A 21,145-nucleotide genomic window follows, 5' to 3' on the forward strand; every position below is an offset into this window, starting at 1 on the left:
GTTTTGTGAAGCCGCTATAGTTGACCAAAGAAGATGGTTTCCATGCGGTCACACCTAATGGAATCTGCACTTGGGCTCACTAGACACGAACTGTCCATACCTCCTGCACTTGGGCTCACTAGACACGAACTGTCTGTATCTTCTGCTTCGTGTCGGTGGAGAGGGTGGAAATGGAACCCATTTATCAGCTGTTACAGAACTTTGAAAACTGTGCTTACAGACTGCTAGTGACTCTTATAAAATGATAGGTGATACAATTTCCAAGGGTTTGATACTTAGCTCAAGAACTGTGCGCCAAGTACAGCAGGCTGGCTCTAGCTAGAACACCCGTGCTGACTGGGATGGCCTGCCTGCCTCTGGAAGGATGGCTGCTGCAGGCTTGGGGCAGGTGTGGAAGCAACAAGTCAATGAGAAATGCCAAAGCATTCAACTGGGATTTTTTGTTTTGTTTTGTTTGTTTGTTTGAGACAGGGTTTCTCTGTGTAGCCCTGTCTGTCCTGGAACTTGGTCTGCAGACCAGGCTGGCCTTGAACTCAGAGATCCTCTTGCCCCTGCCTTCTGTGTGCACGCACTGCTACTGACAGGACCACCAGAGGCACTTCTTTAACATCAGTGAGAGAAGAGTCCCAGGCCTTACTGTCAAGATCATTAGAATTTTTCAGAACATATAAAAATATAAATAACAGCAATATTCCAAGAGTTTAAGTTTCAAACTGGGGCAGGATCCAAGAGAAAAGGATAACACTCAGACATTAAAGGTGAAGGGCGAAAACCAAGGGCATGTCTGGTCTAGAGCTCCAGGCTTAGAACGCGGTCATCTGCCCCTGCGCTTCCGGACCAAGGTTTCCTATCAGCTAAGATTTACAGATCCTCCAAGTCAGTCAAATCCACGGCCACTTTCAAGAACAGAGTGTCGTCTTTAATGTAGGTGTTCTTGGGGTGCTCCAGGGTAGAATGCGACACAAAGCGGGGGCAGCCAGAGGCAATGTTCATCTCGCCCTCGGGCCGTCTGAAGCTGCTGCTGTTGGGGTCAGCTTTGAACGTCTCCGCAATGTGGTTCTTCTTGCCACTCTGGTCCAGAAGCATCAGGGTCACCCTCTGCCTGAAGGGCCACTGTAACAGCGAGTCAAACTCACCCCTCATTACCACAAAGTACAGGGACAGGTGCGTCCCCTTCCCAGACCCGTCCCCGTTGAGGTACGCTCGAGCGCAGAGCCGGTAGCCACAGCGGCTGGTGTAGAAAGGCTGGCTGAAGACGGACACCACGTGCCCCTCCATGGCCTCCCTCTTCTTCACTTTGTAGTCGGTCACCTTCCAGATGAGCTTGCCGCTGTAGCAGGCGCCCTCCAGCAGTTTGAACCGCTCCTCGTTCTTGTTCAGCTGGGCCTTGTGGATATTAATGTGTGCGTCGTGCTTGCTGGTCTCCCCCTCCAAGACGACTGAAAGGAAAGAACAGGAGCTGCAGCACGGGCCTGCTGTCTGACCGCCACCAGGGAGCACTGGCACGGTTTCCACATGCACGCCGCATACACACGCGCACCGCATACACACGTGTACCACGCACATCACTAACATTAACTCAGCGTACGCCACACCTGGTAAGCTGACACCGAACAAATAAGGTTATGTCTTCTTCACCCCTTACTCGAGCCTAAGACACACTGGGCATTCACCTCAAGTGAATTCTCATGCCAAGCCTTCTGCTTCTTTAACTAGTGTGTGCGTGGGTGTGATGTATTTGTGCATTCTGTGTGCATGTGAGGCTTGAGTGTGCATAGAGAGGCCAGAGCAGATGTTGCTCTTGAGTCTTTTCAGCTGGGTCTCTCACTGAACCAATCCCCAGGGTTTTAGCTAGCTTGTCCCCGGGATCCTGTCTCAACCTGCAGAGTGCTAGGATTACAGGAACCCTCAAGCTTACTCAGAACTCACATGGCTCTAGGGATTCAACCTCCGGCCATGTTTACACAGTCTCCCCAACCCCCACAATGTATTCTACATTAAAAAGATTTACTATCATCATCATTATTATTGCGCATGTGTTAGGTGCAGGCACGTGTGTGCCATGGCATACTCGTGGAGGTCGCAGGACAACTTTCCATTCGTCCTTTCCCTCCACCTGTGGGCTCCAGAAATCAAACTCTGGATGTTGTATTTTGAATGAGCTGTGCCCCGTGAGTCTTGGGCATTGGAATTCTTGGTCTCTAGTTGGTGGTGGTTTGGGGAGAAGGTGTCAGAGGGCTGGAGGTTAGCACTCTCTGCTTGCTGTTTGTGGATAGAGATGTGGGCTCTTAGAGGCTGCTCCAGCGCATGCCTGCCGCCTACCTGCCGCCTGCTGCCTGCCTGCTGCAGCTGTGCTCCCTGTGTGTTGGTGATGGACTTGAACCCCTGTAACCCTGAACCCAAACAAACCCTTCCTTCTGTAAGCCGCCTCCGCCGTGGTACTTCACCATAGCAACAGAAAAGCAGCTGGTACCCTGGTCATCTTGACTGCACGGCAAGTCACCGCTAAGCCCTTCTACTGGCCCTCGTGTGCCTTTCATAGCCAAACCCTCTCCTTGTTTTCTACACCTAAGACAGCCAAGCCAGTCATCCGTTAGCTGTCTCCCTTGGAGAGCTGGGCTGTGACATGCTGGGGGCGTTGGCTCCTCTCCCAGCGGCATGCAGGGGAAGTCAGGAGAGAGAAGTGGACACGCACCTAGTCTCTGGTCACTGGCTTCTAGCAGGGTGATCTTCTGTTTCACAGTGTCAACCGCTTCCACCAGGGACCGCAGGTCCAGTCTGTTCTGCTGCTGGTTAACTGTATGCAGCAGCTGCCGCACCTGCGCTTCCAGCCAGGCCGACTTGTCGATGTGGCTGGTCAGAGCCTGGCAGAGCAAAAACAGCATCATACATGGAAATGAGACCACGGAGTCATAACTTGTTAAGATTGGATCTCAACACACATATTTCACATATAATCCACAATGAAAAGAAAGCGACCCAGGCCAGAGAGAAAATTCAGTGAGCATGGTGATCACCAGCCCCCGCCTTTCCCCCTCCTCCTCTCCCGTCTAAACTCCTCTGGTGAACCTTTGAGCCTTAATGTGTCTCCCCTCTCCACTCACATACATGTTCTTTAGCTTCACCCCTCTTGCCTTAGCACTTCCTGTCCTGAGACATCATTCTCCAGGTCCCCTCTGTAAGGAAGCTGAGACTGACCAGGCCCCTGTTCTGGCCCAGGCAGAGCAGGAAAAGGTCTGGGAGAGGCCTACATGCTCCGTGGCTCTTGGATGGAGGGCAGGAATCTGTCTCCCTTGCTCATACAGTCTTAATTCCATTTTGGTGGTCTCTAATTGGAAACAAATCAGGACTAATGGTATGATACGTTTCTTTTTTCTTGACATGTTCACACACGCACACATATCTGCACATACATGCATATCCCATGTAGAGCATGTTCATGTATGTCTGCATATATGTGTATGATGTACTGAATAACTAGAGATTATGTGTCCTAGATTTTCTGGAACAATATAAATTTCAAATATATTGTCCACATCATATGTCTTAAAATCTTCCACTGGAGAACTTTTATCTATTAAGGACCTGTTCATGATTATCTAACATTTATGGTCCATCAAGTGCTGTTGTATGAACTATTTTAGTGATGTTTAACGCATGTTCTTCCCAGGGTAACCAATGATTTTGCTTTGTTATCTTCAGAATGCAGAACTATGTTCTTGATGTGTCTCAAATGGGGAAATATTAACCCAACATTAATTAAAACCCTAATTTTCATACATACATACTAAAGTATGGTATAAACGTTACATACTAACATTGGTAAATATACTGGGTCATGAAAGCAATGGTGTCACTGTCAGAGGCAGAGGGCCACAACAGACGCAGCCTTCTTTCTGGTGGGGTGCAGGGCCACACACAGAGGAGGGGAGAGAGCCAGGACGGGCGGCTGGGACAAGGTGCGGCTGGGGATGGGGCTGTGCTGGTGCTGCGGGCATCGCCTAACTCTGGCAGCCTTTCTATGCATTCAAAACGGTTTCCAGTTAAAAAGTCAAGAGGAAACCCCTAGGGAGGGGGTCCAGCCAGCGGTGCTGACTAAAAGAAGGATCACAGCTTTGATGGGAAAAGTCATGTCTCTCCTGGATGTTTTTCCTTGCTTTAAAGGATTTATATTACATTTATTGTATTTCACGTGTGTTTTGCCTGTATGTGTGTCTGTGAACCTTGTATGTGCTTGGTGCCTGCAGAGGTCAGGATTGGTACTGAATCCCCTGGAACTGGAGTCATGGCTGTTTGTGAACACCACCATCATGTGTGTGCTTGGGCTGAGCCCTGGTCCACTACAAGAACAGCAAGTGCTCTTACCTGCTGAGCCATTTCTCCAGCCCTTCTTTATTTTTTTTAAAAAAAATATTTATTTTATGCCTATGTGTGTGTGCCTGAGTATATGTATGCAGAGGCCAGAAGGAAGTTCGGAGCCTCTAGAACTGGGGCTGTAGTGGCTGTGAGCAGCTGAGTCAGCACTTCTGATCCAGCCACTCACCAAGCCTCACCTGGACATTTGAGAGGAAACTCCCATTTCTGCCAAACATCTGCGTGAACTGCTTAAACTCCTTTTCGAACTTCTTCACGGTGTCCGCCAGCTGCTGGATCTTGCTTTCTTTCTGTTCGAGGCTCTGATATAAGTCAGAGATCTAATAACAGGCAGGTGAGCCAGGAGAGATGCGTCATTAAGTGTGGGCAGGCCAACGGGGAGGGGGAAGGGGCTTTCTAGAGGGGAAGGATCGGTGTGGTATGCCTTTCCAGGGCAGGGTTGAGTGCCAAGTCCCCTGTAATTCAGGGAAGTATCTGCAGGTACTCCTCAAAACCAGACCCACGGACTGCTCCATCCTTGACCCACGGTGACACCAGCCAGTCAGGGGTGTCACGTGGCTGAACTCGATAAACTGCCTCCTGCACTCTTTCTCTGCATGCTGTCAGACAGCCATGATACCTGCTAGCACCTCGCTGGATTTCTCCCAGCTCTGTCTCTGCCCTTCGAGTCCCCAAAGAGCCCCCTGGGGTAACTATCAGCACGCAAGCAGCAGTGTAGCCAAACTAGGTGGGCACCGCTAAACTTAGACATCGTAATCCTTCTGTGTGCACACATGCTTGTCTGCTACTTCCTCTGCTGTTTTGCACCTCTTCCCTTGAGACAGTCTCTCCTTGAGCCTGGACTCAGGCTGCTGGCTCTTCACTCGGGTCCTCACGCTTGTGTGGCAAGTGCTCTTACGCACGCACGCATCCTGCCAGCCCAGAATTTTCAATCTATTTGAGGGGAACAACCAAAAACCTAAGAGTGCTCTTATTCAGTCTGAACGCTGGTCAGCTTCCATTATACACAGAAAAGCTCTTACATCCACTTTTCACTTTGTCTCATCTGTGTGTTTGTTTGGCTTCTGGTTTTTGAGAGTCTGTGGCCCAGGCTGACCTGGAACTAGCTGTATAGCTGAGGATGACCTAGCTTTCTTGCCTCCACTTTCCAAGTGCTGGAATTGCAGGTGTGTGTACCACACAATACACATACACTCACAGACAGATACTCCCCCCCACACACACTCACAAAAGTCTGCCTGTTTTAGCAACCACAGTCTTCATCAGTTCCTACCTTGGCTGTGATGCTTCCTAGCTGATCCTACCCTGAGACCGCCTACTCTCACACAGGAGTGTTCCCTCCATGGGAGCTGTGATCATCTGGGATCTCACAGCAACTGGATGGAGCCTGGTACCAGTTGGTGCTGGAAAAATATCTGCTTAGTGGCAAATGTTCTGCAGTTCATTCTCCACATCACAACTAACAACACCAAGAGACAAATCTGATCTTCTGTTTCTCCTGCTTCAACGTCTCCAGTGGAAATGGGGGTTCTATACCATCTGATACCATTGTGGCTTCACAGTCATTTCTAACCCGAGTGCATCCTGACCAGCAAGGCTGCACAGCATCCAGCTAACCTGTGTGCATCCTGACCAGCAAGGTTGTACAGCATCTAGCTAACCCGTGTGCACCCTGCCCAACAAGGTTGTACAGCATCTAGCTAACCCGAGTGCATCCTGACCAGCAAGGCTGCACAGCCTCTAGCTAACCCGTGTGCATCCAGCAAGACAAGTACCTGGCTTCCACGAGTGAACTTCCCTCATCCAGAAACCACCGTCTCAGTGCGGTCACTCAAAGGCACAGCCTCTAGGAGTATGTCCTGACCTATGTCACCTACCCAAGTCTTCCCAGTCCCACTGGTACCCGCTGCAACTCATCTCATTCTTCTTACAGCTTGCTTCCACTGGTGTTTCTGTCCTTTTCCTCCACTAGAGTGTTACTGGGCCTACATCTCACTTCTTTATTCTCTGAGCCTGCACGATACCTTACGTGGAAGATGTTGGCTAGTGTTTGATGAAGGGTGTGCCAATGGCCATAGGGCCCACCTGACAGCCCCTCTGCCCACCCTTGCCTCTCACCTACTCCCGTTCTTATGGTGCCCATCTCAGCTGAGCACATTCCCAGGTTTTTTGCCTCCCAAGCTTAAAGCACACCCCTTCAACCTCAGGATGTCTCCACGTTATCTGCAGTCCACGGGCACAGGGACGGCCTCCGCCATCGCCTCTTCCGGCATCTCGATTCCTCTCAGCACTGGAATGCTTGTGTGCCAGGCGCTAGGCCGAGAGTGCAAACACATCTTCTCACTCCCATCTACCACACCGCCTTACAAGTGAGGAAATGGGGCAGGGAAGTGAACTAGGTGGTTGTGCAGCCTGCACTCTCAGGCTCCAGCACCCTCACTGTCAGCACTGTCGTGAAGGTAATGGTAATAATACCCATTTGAACGGTAATGTCCTTCTATTGCATTTTTAAAAAGCCAAACACCTAAGCACATTAGTTCTAACTCTTGGTTCTTAAACCCCTTCTGGAACAAGGCAGAATATGCATGCATAAAATAGTAACTGGACACAGTGTCCAGTATAGTGATACTTAGTTTGTGTTTTAATAAATAAAGCTTGCCTGAAGATCAGAGTGCAAAGCTAACCACACTAGTCAAGCCATACAGGCCAGGCAGTGGTGCACACACCTTTATCCCAGCAGCCACACTAGTTAGCCACAGAGGCCAGTTGATGGTGGTGCACAGCTTTAATCCCAGCACTAGAGAGGAATATAAGGCAGGATGAGAGAGGAGCTCACTCTTTTTCAGTCTGAAGATTTCATAGAGGTAAGAGCTCTCTAGGGGCTGGCTGCTTTGCTTCACTGATCTTTCAGCTTGAACCCCAGTATCTGTCTCTGGATTTTATTAGTCGTGCTACAGTCCAGCTTTACAGAGAAGCTCACTGCTGTCTTGATTCAGTCCATCAGTCCCCGGACATTCCCGACTCACACTTGGGAATTCAGGCACCCTGCCACTCCGTTTCCTTAAACTACAGCACCCTTTATACCAGCCTGTCTGGGCACACGCCCTCCCCCTGCACACTCCGCTTCCTTAAACTACAGCACCCTTTATACCAGCCTGTCTGGGCACACGCCCTCCCCCTGCACACTGTTTCCCTTCAGTGTCAGCCTGGGGAGCTGCAGAGATGGCTCGGTCCTTAAGAACATGTATGACTGCTTTTGCGGAGGATCCGAGGTCAGCTTCTAGAACCCATGCTGGGCAGCTCACAGCTGTGTCTACTCCAGGAGACCTGACCCCCTCTTCTAACCTCCTCACACACCGGCACTCATGCCCACACTCGCCATACACACAATTCAAAATAAGACAAATGAAGGTACAGGTTGGATGTCCTACCCTGTGAAGCCGTCCACAGTTATCCCAGAGTGCCTTGCTGCAGCCCCTGTATCCAACACAGTATTATTGTGTTCCAGAAGGCCCCACCACTTATCAGTTCCTATCTCCACGGTTCTTCATGGGGAGACTATGTCTTCCATGCCTCAGTGTCCCAATCAGTGAGCCCTATACCTTGCATCTACAGTCTATTCAATCAATGAAAAGATGCATAGGAAGAGCATAAGGAACCCAGAGTCCCCTGGGAGCAGGCCTGTGACTGGTTCCTGCTGAGTCAGGATTCCTAATTTTCTCCTGGCTGTGACCCTAAAAAGTCCATACCCACTGTGGTGTGGAATTGGACATCACAGAATAATCTGCAGTGGTCAACTCCTTTTTGACAGTGGGCCTGAAAAGTCTTCCAGAATGGTCCTGTAACATAATAAACGTTTATAGCAACTGTTCCTTAGTGCTAGCTTTGTAGACACTGTGGACGCTCTGGGAACCCTGACAGGCTTGGCAGCCATGGTCAGGGAGTATGTGTGAAGTTAGTCAATGTTTATCAGGTTACAGAGCTTCTCTAAAGCAGCTCAGCTCGACACCAGGACCCCGAAAGCCCACAGGACTTAGACCACCGACTACTGAAATGCTCAGATGGATTTAGTGTAAAAACAGAAAACAGTTAGTCGGGGCTCGCTAGGGATGAAGAGTGGACAGGCTGTGGAGTGTACAGGAAGCCACCGAGAGTGCTGGCTTGAGATCCAGCCACTTACAGGTGACTAACTTCAGGCTTCTTTGCTCTTAGTTCATCTGCAGGAGGCGATGAACCCAAAGAATTCAAAGGCACCTTCCAGCTCAAAGGTTCTGTTACATCAAGGGCGTATCTGGCCAGTAGCAGAAAAGCATGCACCTTTAATTGGCTTACATGGAACCAGAGAGAGCATGAAACACAGGGCAGCTAAGTGTCAGCATTTCCCTGCCCCTTCCCACGCGGTCCCAAGACTCACCTGCTGCTCTAGTTGGAAGTTCTTCTCTAAAACCAGAAGCATGTGGTCCCGTAGGGCTGCCTGCTCATGCTCCTGCAAGGTCCCCCTCTTACCCTTCAATACGAAGCAAAAGTGAGTCTAGTTATTAAGAAGCTCCCCAAATGAGGCAGGCGACAGGTTAACACAAAACCTCAGAAACTTTGCCGACTTAGTTTCCCATGCACTTTTTTTCCCTACATAGTTGCAGGAAAAATGACTCCACTGGGTCCTTTCCCAACTTTAGAATCCTTCAGCATCCAGAACCAAACAAAGACAAAGAATCATGCTGCTATCAAAACTCTCCTGCTGACTTTCTTCCTGCCCTGATGCAGGTATGGTCGCCACTCAGCTCTCCCCATGCATAGCCTGGGCCAGATCCCCCTTCTCCAGAGCGCATTTCCAAACTGCCCTGCAAGCTGTGAGCTTGCAGCGGGTTCTTAACTCCAGCTTCCAGCTTGCGCAAATGTGTTGCACTCAGAGTCACACATTTGAGAGAAGGAATGGTTACATCTCCCCTGACCGTTACATTGTTTATTGGCTGACAGGGTCTACTGCCAGTACAAGCAAAGGTCCATATTCCTATGTTTCTAGGCGAACATCCACCCTCAGCTTCCCTTCAGTGGCCCCCTTGGTAGCTGGATGCTACAAGGAAGGTTCCAGAGAACAACTCCCCTACCCACCCTGGCTCTTGACACTGAGGTTGGCACTAGGACACAGCCCAGTGAGAGGCGGAGCCTAACTGTGAAGTCTTTTCAGCACTAGAAGCAATGCTGCCATACACCCTGAAAGGTAAACCCTGAACCTTCCGCAGCCAGCACAGCCACCCGTTCTCACGATCTATTTAGAGGCTCCTAATGATATACAAGCTGCGGGTGGCGTAGGGACCAAGTACCACGCTCCCCATGTGCTCTACCACTGAGCCACACTCCAACTACTCAAGTATTTTTAAAACTAAAACAATGTGCTTATGTTAAAAATAAAATTGTGGTAATTAGACTTATAGAATATATGGGTTATACTCAGCATGATATTTCAATTTCTATTCTGATTGAATGGAACCTGCCAAAAGGTCCGAAGCAGAGGTCAAACTGTGTTCTCTTTATTTTTTTTATTCAACTTATTGAATAATTATTTTAAAGGTGTTTAAAAATATTGAAAATTATTTTAAAACATGATTGATAATCACTTTATTTCAGCAATTCCCCCCATAGAGAACAAAACCTATATATGCAAATATGTATGAGTGTAGGGGACCTGCGGGCGTGGGGCACACGAATCCCACAGCAGCAGAACGAGTCTCCCTACACATCTACATAATCAGACACATGAGCATGACATATACATATGCACATATGTACGCGGGTAGGAGTTCTGTTTCTCTGGAGAGCGCCAACTCTACTATAGTCCTAAGGTTCTAATATGTCCTTCTGCCCTTCAGTGTCTTGGATAGAGTTAAAGAATCAACTGAGCTCCCCATGATTTTAGCCGTAGAGATGAAGGTGACCCACACCTTACCTTGACGGTACAGCCATAGTACTTGAAGGGACAGTCTTGCTCAGCCTCAGGACACACAGTGAGGTGTTCGTTCACCTGCAAAATGGGACAGCCCATGCTATGGAAACACATGGATAGTTCAACTGCTGGGTATAAGCGGGGAGCCAGGGGGTACTGAGGAGGAAGTGAGGGACAGAAGGAAGAATTCTGGGGTGTGTGTGTGCAGAACTAGGATGCAAACAGAAGGGTGTGCAAGGGACGGCCCCAGAAGACAGAGGTGGAGTCATCACCAGAATCAAGCAGCCCTGAAGCCTTTGGCTATGGTTCTCACCAAACCCATACCACAAGGGTTGCTAACCATTTCCCCTACACTCTCCAGGGAGGGCTGTTGACTCACCTCAGTTCTCGGAATAGTCCTCAGACACTTGTTGGGACAAGACACTGGGTACGCAGGACACACGTTTTCCTCGTGATCCTGAAACAGTGTGTGGGAAACAAAGCCAAGATCTCTTACCTCAAGGTATTCACATGCGCGCCTCTGGAGAGCGTATCACGTGGCTTGCTCTCCATAAGAAATTATAGTTCAGTTTCCAAAAAAGTTCAGAGATGTCTGCTTTCTTGATATAAATTAATTCAACTAAAAAATGAAAAATTTTGAGCGTCTGAAAAATCAGAAGGTTTGTGGCTCAGAAAAGGCAGCCTGGGGATCCACCAGCGAGGTTCCTCTGCACGCCTAAAAACACCTGTGGTCTCTATGTTGCTATCCTGTGCTCCAGCCAAATAGCAGAATCCAGAGAGCAGACATTACCATCACTTCCGCATGACCATGGCCTTGCATCTCACCTCCCGTATTTGCAGCAGGGGATCCAATGCTGTTTTCACCCACGATTAATGTGTAGAGTCCCACCAAGTAAAAGGCGTAGCCTTCTCTGCGGAATCTCCAGCCACTCCCTTTTCCCTCCCCTGTTTGAAAACCCCCTCTCTGCGCAGCCAAGGATGAGCATCCTTGAACTTCAGGTCTTCTGCCTCCACTTTCCAGGACTTCCCACGCCAGAGCTCTGAGAGTACAGCCATGTACCACCTGGTTTGGGGGTGGGGGTCAAACCAATGACCTTATGAATGTTAGGCAAGCATGCTACCGCCTAAGCTCCAGCTCCAGTCCCAGATACAAGACCACTCCTTTTTAGAGATAGGGTCTTGTTTAGCCTGCTCAGACTGGCCTTAACGCTAAGAAGCCAGGGATGAACTGCTCATCCTCCTGGCTCCAAGGGCTGGGATGAGAGGTTTGAGCCACCAGGCCTGGTTTACACCATGCTCAAGATCAAATCCAGGACGTTCTGAATGTTAGCAAACATCGTATCAGCGGAGCCACATCCCCAGTCAGGTAAAGCCTCTCCTCAGTCCAGACAGGTAAAGAATGGACTTCTGAGGCCCATGTGACTCTCACCTGCAGGCTGGTGACCACCACGCCCCTTTTACAGTAAATACACTTCTCCTCTCGGAACCGGCAGTACGCGCTCAGGTGCTCCTTCAGATCTTTCCGGAGCATGGCTTCCCGGCACCCCTCGTTAGGGCAGGGCACGGCTTGGAAGGAGCAGTGCTGAAGATGGTCCTGCAACAGCAACAGCAGCCTCAGAGACAGGGCCAGTGTAGGGCACAGCTGGGCGACAGCCAAGTGCCAGTCGGGCTGGCCTCTCCCTAGCTGTCATGGAGACCCACTGCCTCTTCCTAGGACGGGGCAGGGAGGCACTGGGGCTGGCACTGAAAACTAGTCTGGCTTGTTGGGAACTAGGAGAGGGATAAAGATTGAGTGGGGTGGGGTCTGGGAGGGCTTGCGGGGCAATAACATGAAGCCCATTTAGAGTCCAGTGGCCTGCTCCTGTATGAAGGTGTCAGGTCGTGTGTGTTCTCCCAGCCTTTCCAGTGAGTGTGGCAGGTCTTTGTGGCATTTCCATTCCTGCTGTGTTTTTTCCCAGCCCCATTCCCAGCACTTTCTATTAGTCTCTGCACAGCAAAGGTAGGGCAGTCGGAAGGGAGAGAGGGAGGGGGAGGAAGGGAGGGAGAGGCCATGCTGACTCCACAGAAGTGGGGGGAAGGACAGGTAGGAAAGAAGTGGGCATGCCGACTATAGGAGGGGGTACAGACTAACAATGGGGGAGACACAAGGAGAGAGAAGACAGGTTCCTGGGCAGGAGAAGGATGGTCAGGCTTTGTTTAGTCATCTAACCTGGAATGTTCTTAATCCGGGTACTAGTGAATTGAGGGCGTTCATCCAGGGCTTGTCACGCAAGACCCCGAGAACCACCTCACCACTGCCGGTTACTATGATGCTGCTGAGGAACGAGAACCCATCTCTCACGTGACACCTTCACAGGGCTGCCCACTGGAGCCCACAGGCCAGATGTGGCCCCACTGCCTGTCGACCTCTGTAACCACCTCTTTTTCTGCGCCGTTGCATTCAATACCGCTATGGCTGGTTTGCTCTGAAGGGTGAGGGAGGAGGAAGTGGGAGCCATGCGGAGCTTGCATTCACTCTCCAGATCTTTTGTTGAGGTGTCAGGTGTGCTGGGGCAAAGTGGGCAAAGACAGGTGGGTCTCTGAGGCCAAGGAGCCTGGTTTCCATAGGGAGTTCCAGGTCAGTCAGAGGTACACAGTGAGACCAGATATAGATATAGATATGAAAGAAAATGAAAAACTTCATTACATTTACTTATTTGTGAAGGGGGGGTGCAGGTGGCATGGTGGTGTGTATGGAGATCAGAGACAACGGGGAGGAGTTAGTCTCCTTCATGCAGGTCCAGGAGCTGAACTCGGTCATTAGGTTGAAGCCGGCAGCTTTTCCTGATGAACCATTCCGCCTACCCTCCGGTCAGGCTCTCAGTAGAGGGGCTGAGGAACTGGGGGGGATGCCAAGCCTGCAAAGTCTGAGTCATTTTACTGCTGACTCTTCAAATTTTATTTGTTTACTTATTTACTTAATGTGTTTGGGTATTTTGTCTGTGTTCCAGATGGGTGCCTGATGCCCAAGGAGATCAGAAGAGGGCATGAGATCCCCTGGGACTGGAGTTACAGATGGCTGTGAGCCACCATGTGGGTGCTGGGTGTTGAACGAGGGTCCTCTGGAAGAGCTGATGCTCTTAATCGCTGAGCCACCTCCCCGGTGCCTACTATTAGGTCTTCACAGGAACAGTTGGCCGCCTGTTCCCAAGGGAAAGCAACGGGGTAGTTTTTTTTTTTTTTCTCAGCATGAGATGAAAGTTGTTTTCTTTGCCTATTGTAGTAAGCAAACTGAAAACCCAGACTAACTTGTGGATAGTCCCCTGCCTCACCTGAACCGTTAACATTCACTCAGACAGGGGAGACCCTCCACCTCACCACGCAAGCAAGCAGCAGGAGATGGGAGTGAGAGAGCTTGACAAACGGGAAGAATGCGGATCCTGATGCTCACAGCCGGAGCCGTGCTCTCTCCAGCTGTCTGTCGTGTGTGCAAGCCCCATTTGTTCTTCCGGCTTGGTGACACAGCTGGACAAGACGCCCCGGCTAGGATTCGTCACTCAGAGTGAGCGGCAACAGACGGTTGCCGAGAAAACAACACAGTTCTGTGAGCTCCCCCAGGGAGACAGAGAAAATCCTCTCCACATTTACCATCTCGGTGCCCAGGGTGTGTGTCTGTGTGTGCATGTGCGTGCATGCGCACACACACGTATGTGAGAGAGGGTGTGTGTGAGTGAGTTTCTGGAGGACTGATAAAGGGCTGAGTCACTTGACATGCATGCTGCAGACTGTGTGGGTGTGAGGGGAAAATCTCAGCAGCTGCCAAGCAATTCCCTGGAAGCGGGAGGCAGCTGAGTCACCTGACACCGGGTTGATTAAGCCTGATAGGGCTGTGTCTTCCCCATATGGACGAAACTGTCTTCCGGGACTCCACGTCCTGTACCTGCACCTCCCTGCCGCCTCTGTTAACATCTCCACCTGTGCCTGACTGCAGAGCACGTCCTGTGTGACCTGACCCAGGGCTCTGCCACGGGTCACACCAACAGACCAGAACGCACGGTCCACAGCACCAAGTGACAAAGTCAACACTTGGAGGGAAGAAGGGTCATGCCTGTCTCCATCCTAGGGCCCCACAATGATGCAGCCCTGCGGGATGGTTTTTGTTTCTTTTATTTCTCTTCTCTTCTCTTCTCTTCTCTTCTCTTCTCTTCTCTTCTTCTCCTCCTCCTCCTCCTCCTCCTTCCTCTCTCTCTCTCTCTCTCTCTCTCTCTCTCTCTCTCTCTCTCTCTCTCTCNNNNCTCTCTCTCTCTCTCTCTCTCTCTCTCTCTCTCTCTCTCTCTCTCTCTCTCTCTCTCTCTCTCTCTCTCTCAGACAGGCTTTCTCTGTGTAGCCCTGGCTGTCCTAGAACTTGCTCTGTAGACCAGGCTAGTCTTGAGCTCACAGAGATCCACCTGCTTCTGCCTCCCAAGTGCTGGGAGTGTTCTTTTAGCCTGCTGAGTCCCGCACCTTCTTCTTGACTCAATGATCCCGTAATTTGGGCTCTCTTCATGCTCTGGTTACACCTTCACTCTTGGTGCTCACAGTACCGCTAGATTGGGGACAGTATGAGAGAAACTCAGGGAGCCCTTCACAGGGTTCAACCAGGTCCCATCACACAAAGGTTAAGTCACTAGAAGGAGGCATAGACAACACTGGTCACAAGTGATACCGACCTGGAACCTTCCCAGAATGATCCTGGCGTCACACCCCGGGGCATTTCTGCAGTAGACCTGTAAATTGAGGACCTCTCTTTTGCAGCAGTTGTCTCTGAACACCTGAAACACAGATGCGGTCAGTCTCCCTCATACCATTCAGTACACCTGAAATACAGACATGGTCAGTCTCACACCGTCCAGTACACCTGAAATACAGACACAGTCAGTCTTGCACCATCCAGTACGCCACAGAGGCGCAAAGAAAGCTATGGTGACATTGGTCTTCAAGTCTGCCTCAGAAGCAGACGGAAAGTTCCAGGCAGTGGCTGAAACGGAAATTGTCACAAGACCATATTGAAAGTCAAGGCTGCCTCAGACATGCACTTCTAGGGAGTCATATAACTCAGTGCTCAACACCACAGACTGCAGCCAGGGGAAGCACAGGCTGAGCTTGACCTTACACAGTCAAAAGTCAAGAGGGGCTGAGGCCAAGGGTAGAGTGCTGTTTCCCATTCTGGCGTGTCAGTGCCCCTGAAGCTGTGCTGGTTGGTTATTTCAGCACAAACTGTGTATTTGGTATGCTTCCTCTACAAGGTCAGAGGGTAAATACTGTTAGCTGGACAGGCCACATGGCAGCCATTCTTGAACTTGCTCTGTAGAGATTCCCCTGCCTCTGCCTCAACTCTGATATCGACAAGATTCACACAAGTAGTCACAGCTGTGCTCCAATAGAACACTTATGGAACCAAAAGTCAAACAGCGTATAATTTTCATGTGTCACGGAACACGATTCTTTGATTTTGAATTTTGAGATGACTTATTTATTTGTGCCTGCGTGAGTTTGTAAGCGCCATGTGCATGAAACTACCTCCAGAGGCCATAAGAGGGTGTTTGAGCCCCTGGAACTGGAGTTACAGACCCTTGGGACCTGTTGTGCCATGTGGGTGCTGGGAACCGAACCCTGGTCATCTGCAAGAACTGCGGGTGCTCTTAACAGCTGGACTGTCACTCCAGCCCCTTTGTTTTTTTTTTTTAAAATAAGTTATTTTAAAATAATTTAAGACTCATAAGAGGTTGCAAAAATAGCATAATTTTTGTCTCTTTTTTTTCATGAATGTTAAGAATGTGAAAGCCATTCTCTTAGCTCAGAGGCAAAACTGGCAGAACTTGCCCCAAGGTCGTAGTATGCCTGTCCCTGCCCTGCCCTAATGGGAGACACACAGACACAGACACACAGACACACACGAGTTCTTGGCCCTCTGGAAGGCAAGTACTGGGAAGGGGCTGGTGAATCAGAACAGCTGCTCAGGGAAAACTTCAGGAGGAGGCAGAGTTTGAGTTCCTGAAACACAGAGAGAAAAGAAAATGGGACTGAAGAGACATTTTCAGGGAGAAAATCTCCATGACCCTGAGTTAGATGAGGGTTTCTTTGGAACAGTAAAAGGACAAGAAACAAACAAAACCAAAAGGACAATAGACAACAACAATTGTGTTGGTTAGTTGTTTTTTTTTTTTTTCTGTCAACTTGACACAAAGCAGAGTTACCTGGAAAGAGGGAATCTTAACTGGAGAACTGCCCAGGTTAGAGAGGCGTGTGGCCATGTCTGTGAGCCATTTTCTTAATTGTCAGTTGATATGGGAAAGCCCAACCCACTGTGGGCAGTGCTGCCCCTGTGCAGCCGGGCCTGGACTGTGTAAGAAAGGCAGCTGAGAAAGCCAGGGGAAACAGCCAGGAGGCAGTGTCATTCTCTGTTTTTCTGTGGCCCAAGAGCTGCAGGATTGATGGGGTCGAGAGCAGGAGAGCAGCTGTGGCCTGGATCTCTACAGAGAGGACAGGAGGCGTCGGCCTCCCTAGCAGAGGAGCCACGAGCAGCTGTGGCCTGGATCTCTAAAGAGAGGACAGGAGGCGTCGGCCTCCCTAGCAGAGGAGCCACGAGCACGCTGGAGGCCCTGGGGAGATGACCAAGGGCAACGGCAGGTTCCTGGGCCTCTTGGACAAGCTGTGGGTCATGGGTAGCAGAGCCAGAGAGGCATCACTGCCCATGCCCTCTCTAGCACAGAAAACGGTGAGTCCCGATGCCAGACGCTGAACCTTTTATACTGTTGGAATTCGGTTATGCTTTGATCTGACTATAACTGCTTCCTGGTTTTCCCTCTTGGAATAAGAAATATTTAACTTTTTTTTAAAAGCAGGAGCCCACAGGTTTTATTTGTTTTTGTTTTGCTTTATTTTTCAAGACAGGGTTTCTCTGTGTAGTCCTTGCGCTTAAGGCCAGGCTGGCTTTGAACTCAGAGATCTGCCTGCCTCTGCCTCCCAAGTGCTGGGATTAAAGGTGTGTGCCACCACTGCCTGGCTAGGAGCCCACAGTTAAGAGACTTGGTACTTTAAAGAGATGTTAATTTGTTTGTTATCAGTATTAACATAATCTTGGGGACAAAAAAGAAGGGAACTGTTGTAGTTTAATAGTGATGTACCTGTGTCAAACTGACAAGGGGCAATTGAGCTGGTTAAGGTCACCCAGAAGAGGGAGCCTCAACTGAAGAACTTGTCTGTAGGCAAGCATGTGCGTCATGTTCTTGACTGAGCTGTGCCACCCCTGGGCAAGTGATCCAGAGTTGTATAAGAAAGCAGGCTAAGTAAGCCATGGGGAGCAAGCCAGAAAGTAGCTCGGCTCTAAGGCCCCTGATTCAGTTCCTGCCTTGGGCTCCTGCCCTGACTTCTCTAGATGATGGTTTGTAACCTGGAAGTGTAAGGTGAAGCAAACATCTCCCTCCAGTTGGTCTTGATCACGGCATTTATCACAGCAATAGAGAAGCAAACTAAGACCACAGCAAAACCCACAAATAAGAAAAGCAGATAAACTAAATTTCAACAAACTGAAAACAATCTGCTTCAAAAGACATCACCAACAAAGCGAGAGTAAATCACGTGGCAAGAGAAAAATATTGGCAGACCTGATAACAAAGGACTTGTAATAATTCAACAATTAGAGAAAAACAATCCAGTTAGAATGGGCAAAGGTGGGGCTGGCGGGATGGCTGGGGGGGGGGGTTAAAAACAATTGTTGTTCTTGCAGAGGAACCAAGTTCAATTCCCAGCACTTGCATCTGATGGTTCACAACCACCTTTAACTCCAGCTTTCGGGGATCTGATGCCTTCTTCTGGCCTCCATGGGTACTGCATAGACACACACACACACACACACACACACACAGAATCTTAAGAGGCATTCCAATAGAGGAGACACACAGCTGGGCAGGTAAGATGATAGTGTCACCAGCCATCAATGAAAGTGACCGAAACCCTGGATAAATAAGGATTCACATCCATTGGGAAGATGCGGCCAAAAGGCTGGGAACTCACTTTCCTAAGGATTTGCTACCTAGAACCAGCCTGTGCTGTGTAAGGAAGGTACAAAAGGGGCAACTGTTTTGCAAAACAGACTAGCAGTTGTTGAAATGTTAACCCAGGCATGTGGTGGTGATACACGCCTTTAACCCCAGCACTCAGGAGGCAAAGGCAGCCAGATCGCTGAGTCCAAGGTCAACCTGGTCTACACAGTGAGTTCCAGGATAGTCAGGGCTACACAGAGAAACCCTGTCTCAAAATCCCAAAACAATAGCAACAACAACAACAACAAAACCCAAAACAAACACCCCAAAATAAAAACATAAGTAATTAAAAACAACAACAACTGAGTGTCGACACATTACTCAGGAGTTCCACTCTCAGGCATACGTAGAATTGAACATCTGAGTTGTGCACTTTCTGAAGCCAGCATGTAACAGCAATGTTAGCTTCTTAAAGTAACCTTTAAGGTCATGGATATAGTCATGTATATGAACTGTATCTTTCCTCCAGTCCTGGACACTGAGCCCCAGCTTGATGAACAGGAGCCCACACAAACCACACCTCAGCTTCTAATATTAGATACCAACTTTCCTTGGAGTGCTGGGGTAGATGTATCTATATCTATATATTTCTCATACATGTGTATGTGTGTGCGTGCCTGTGTGTGCCTGCATGCATGTCTGTGTGCCATGTGAAATTGAAGGCCTGTGGAGGCCAGAAGAGGGCACTGGATCCCCAGGGACAGTTGGTTGTGAGTCAGTGCTGGGAACTGAACTCACTGCTCTGGAAGAGCAGCCAGTGCTCTTAACCATGGAATCATCCATCTCCCCAGTCCCATATTTAAAAAAATTAAGATTTGTACATGAATATTCACAACAGCATTATTATTCTTAGCCGTCCAAAAGGTAGGCACACGCAAATGTCCACCAGCTGCTGACAGAGAAACCACATGTGGCACAGCGTACACCAGACTAGTACACAGCAGTAAAGGGAGCGAAGAGCTAACACAGCCAGCCAGGTGGATGAACCCTGGAAAAGGCATGAGTCCACCTATGTGAAACATCCACGAACACAGCTACATCACGGCAGAAACTAGACTGTGGTTTTCGCGGGCTAGAGAGGTTGGGAAGGTGAGGGATGATGGATGTGGGATTTCTTCTCGAGGGTCATTACACACCACAATGGCTACATGACTCTGAACACGTGAAGACCCGTCAAACCAGACATCTGAAAGGTAAACTCTATGATATATGAACTATATTAATAAAGTTGTTGCTAAACAGAACAGTATACAACATTATATCTTAGGAATTAGCCAGAGCAGAGGTGAACCCCAGAAAACATGTTCTACCTTTTCCAGCAGCTCGGTGTGGCGGGAGCTAGTGTAGGAAGGTGGTGAGATCTGAGTGTGGTGTGGTCAGCAAAACCCACTCATGCTCCAGACAGACAGGAGGAGAGTATGACCTGACCCACAGTGGAGGACTGTGGGTAATGAGCTGGGTTCCAACCTGGATGTCACCCTGAAGGAAGGTGCCTTCTCCAACCCCAAGCCAAATCAGTGCCCTACTCACCTCCTGGGGCTTGATGACCTCCTTGTCCACAGGGCAGATGGGCACCGCGTTCAGCTCTCTGAGGAGGAAAGCGAGATGAGGTGAAGGTGTTTAATCTTCACACGTTCTTCCAAGACCATCCAGGCACCGAGCCACCCATTAGCTCTGAGTGCCCAGTCTCTGTATTGGCATAAGCTGAGCACTCTTCCCAGGGGCAGCCTTGCACCCTGCTTCAGCAACGTCACAGTCTTACAGCCTTCCTGAACAATGCCTACCTACTGGCAGCATGCCACCAAACACAAGCCCCCCAGATGGTATTGATGGCCCCATCCCTGTCCAGCATGCTGTACTATAGCCTGCCTCCTTAGATGGGGACATACTAGAGAGCAGACAGCAGACACACACCGCATGTGGTTCTGCACCTTCAGAACCCAAAGCAGCCCGGACACACAGGTGCTAAGAGTGGAGGGAGTGAGGACGTTCTCCGCGGCCCTGGCGAAATATGGCGGGCACATCTAAAGAGTCCCCAAAGCCTGCTTCCATGCCTCTCCTGGCTGCCAACAGGTGGCGTGACCTAGGTTGCTATGGTTTAGATGTTGAGGGTCTCCCCAGCCCCATGTGGTGCCAGGAGTGGTGTTGTTGGAATGCCTTAGCTCTGGAATCACCGAAGAAACCGGCATCTGGGTGGATCCTTTCCAGGAAAGATTCCCTGAGAGGGGAAGCCCTTCCTTTGGAGAGGTCAGCACCTTCCTGCCTAGGATGGTGCTCTTGGGATGCCTTAGCTCTGGAATCACCAAAGAGACCAACATCTAGGGCAATTCTTTCTAGGAAGGATTCCCTCAGAGAGGAAGCCCTTCCCTTGGAGAGGGCAGGGCAGCACCTTCCTGCCCAGGGTGGTGCTGTTGGAATGCCTTAGCTCTGGAATCACCAAAGAGACCCGCATCTGGGAAGAAACTTTCAAGGAAGAATTCCCTGAGAGAGGAAGCCCTTCCCTTGGAGAGGGTAGCACCTTCCTGCCCAGGGTGGTGCTGTTGGAATGCCTTAGCTCTGGAATCACCAAAGAGACCCGCATCTGGGCAGATACTTTCCAGGAAAGATTCCCCGAGAGAGGAAGCCCTTCCCTTGGTGAGGGCAGTGCCTTCCTGCCCAGATGTGAAGCTTCCCAGGGAAAGCAGCAGCGAGTGCCTGCTGTCACTTCCTCCTGCTCTCTCCTGCTCTCTCACTGCTGCCGCTGTCCTTCAAAGGCTTCTGCTCC

General features: G+C 49.9%; 1 protein-coding gene across 3 annotated transcripts in view; it reads right to left on the minus strand.

The window, feature by feature from the left end:
* Positions 1 to 633: 633 nt before the first annotated feature.
* The window catches only part of Traf5 (TNF receptor associated factor 5), a 41,581-nt gene continuing 21,069 nt past the window's right edge, over positions 634 to 21,145 (minus strand). For all 3 annotated transcript variants that reach the window (XM_050148267.1, XM_050148265.1, XM_050148268.1), the window contains exons 3-11: positions 19,912 to 19,969; positions 15,007 to 15,108; positions 11,748 to 11,912; positions 10,698 to 10,775; positions 10,322 to 10,396; positions 8,789 to 8,881; positions 4,554 to 4,694; positions 2,696 to 2,864; positions 634 to 1,439 (exon numbers count right to left, since the gene is read on the minus strand). In XM_050148267.1, the coding sequence (XP_050004224.1) occupies positions 862 to 1,439; positions 2,696 to 2,864; positions 4,554 to 4,694; positions 8,789 to 8,881; positions 10,322 to 10,396; positions 10,698 to 10,775; positions 11,748 to 11,912; positions 15,007 to 15,108; positions 19,912 to 19,969 (1,459 nt within the window). In that variant the 3' untranslated portion in view covers positions 634 to 861. The remainder of the gene's footprint in view (positions 1,440 to 2,695; positions 2,865 to 4,553; positions 4,695 to 8,788; positions 8,882 to 10,321; positions 10,397 to 10,697; positions 10,776 to 11,747; positions 11,913 to 15,006; positions 15,109 to 19,911; positions 19,970 to 21,145) is intronic.

The sequence above is a fragment of the Alexandromys fortis genome, unplaced genomic scaffold (genome assembly GCF_014885135.2).
Source record: "Alexandromys fortis isolate MF-2015 unplaced genomic scaffold, M_Fortis_MF-2015_v1.1 scaffold_62, whole genome shotgun sequence".
Taxonomy (NCBI): domain Eukaryota; kingdom Metazoa; phylum Chordata; class Mammalia; order Rodentia; family Cricetidae; genus Alexandromys; species Alexandromys fortis.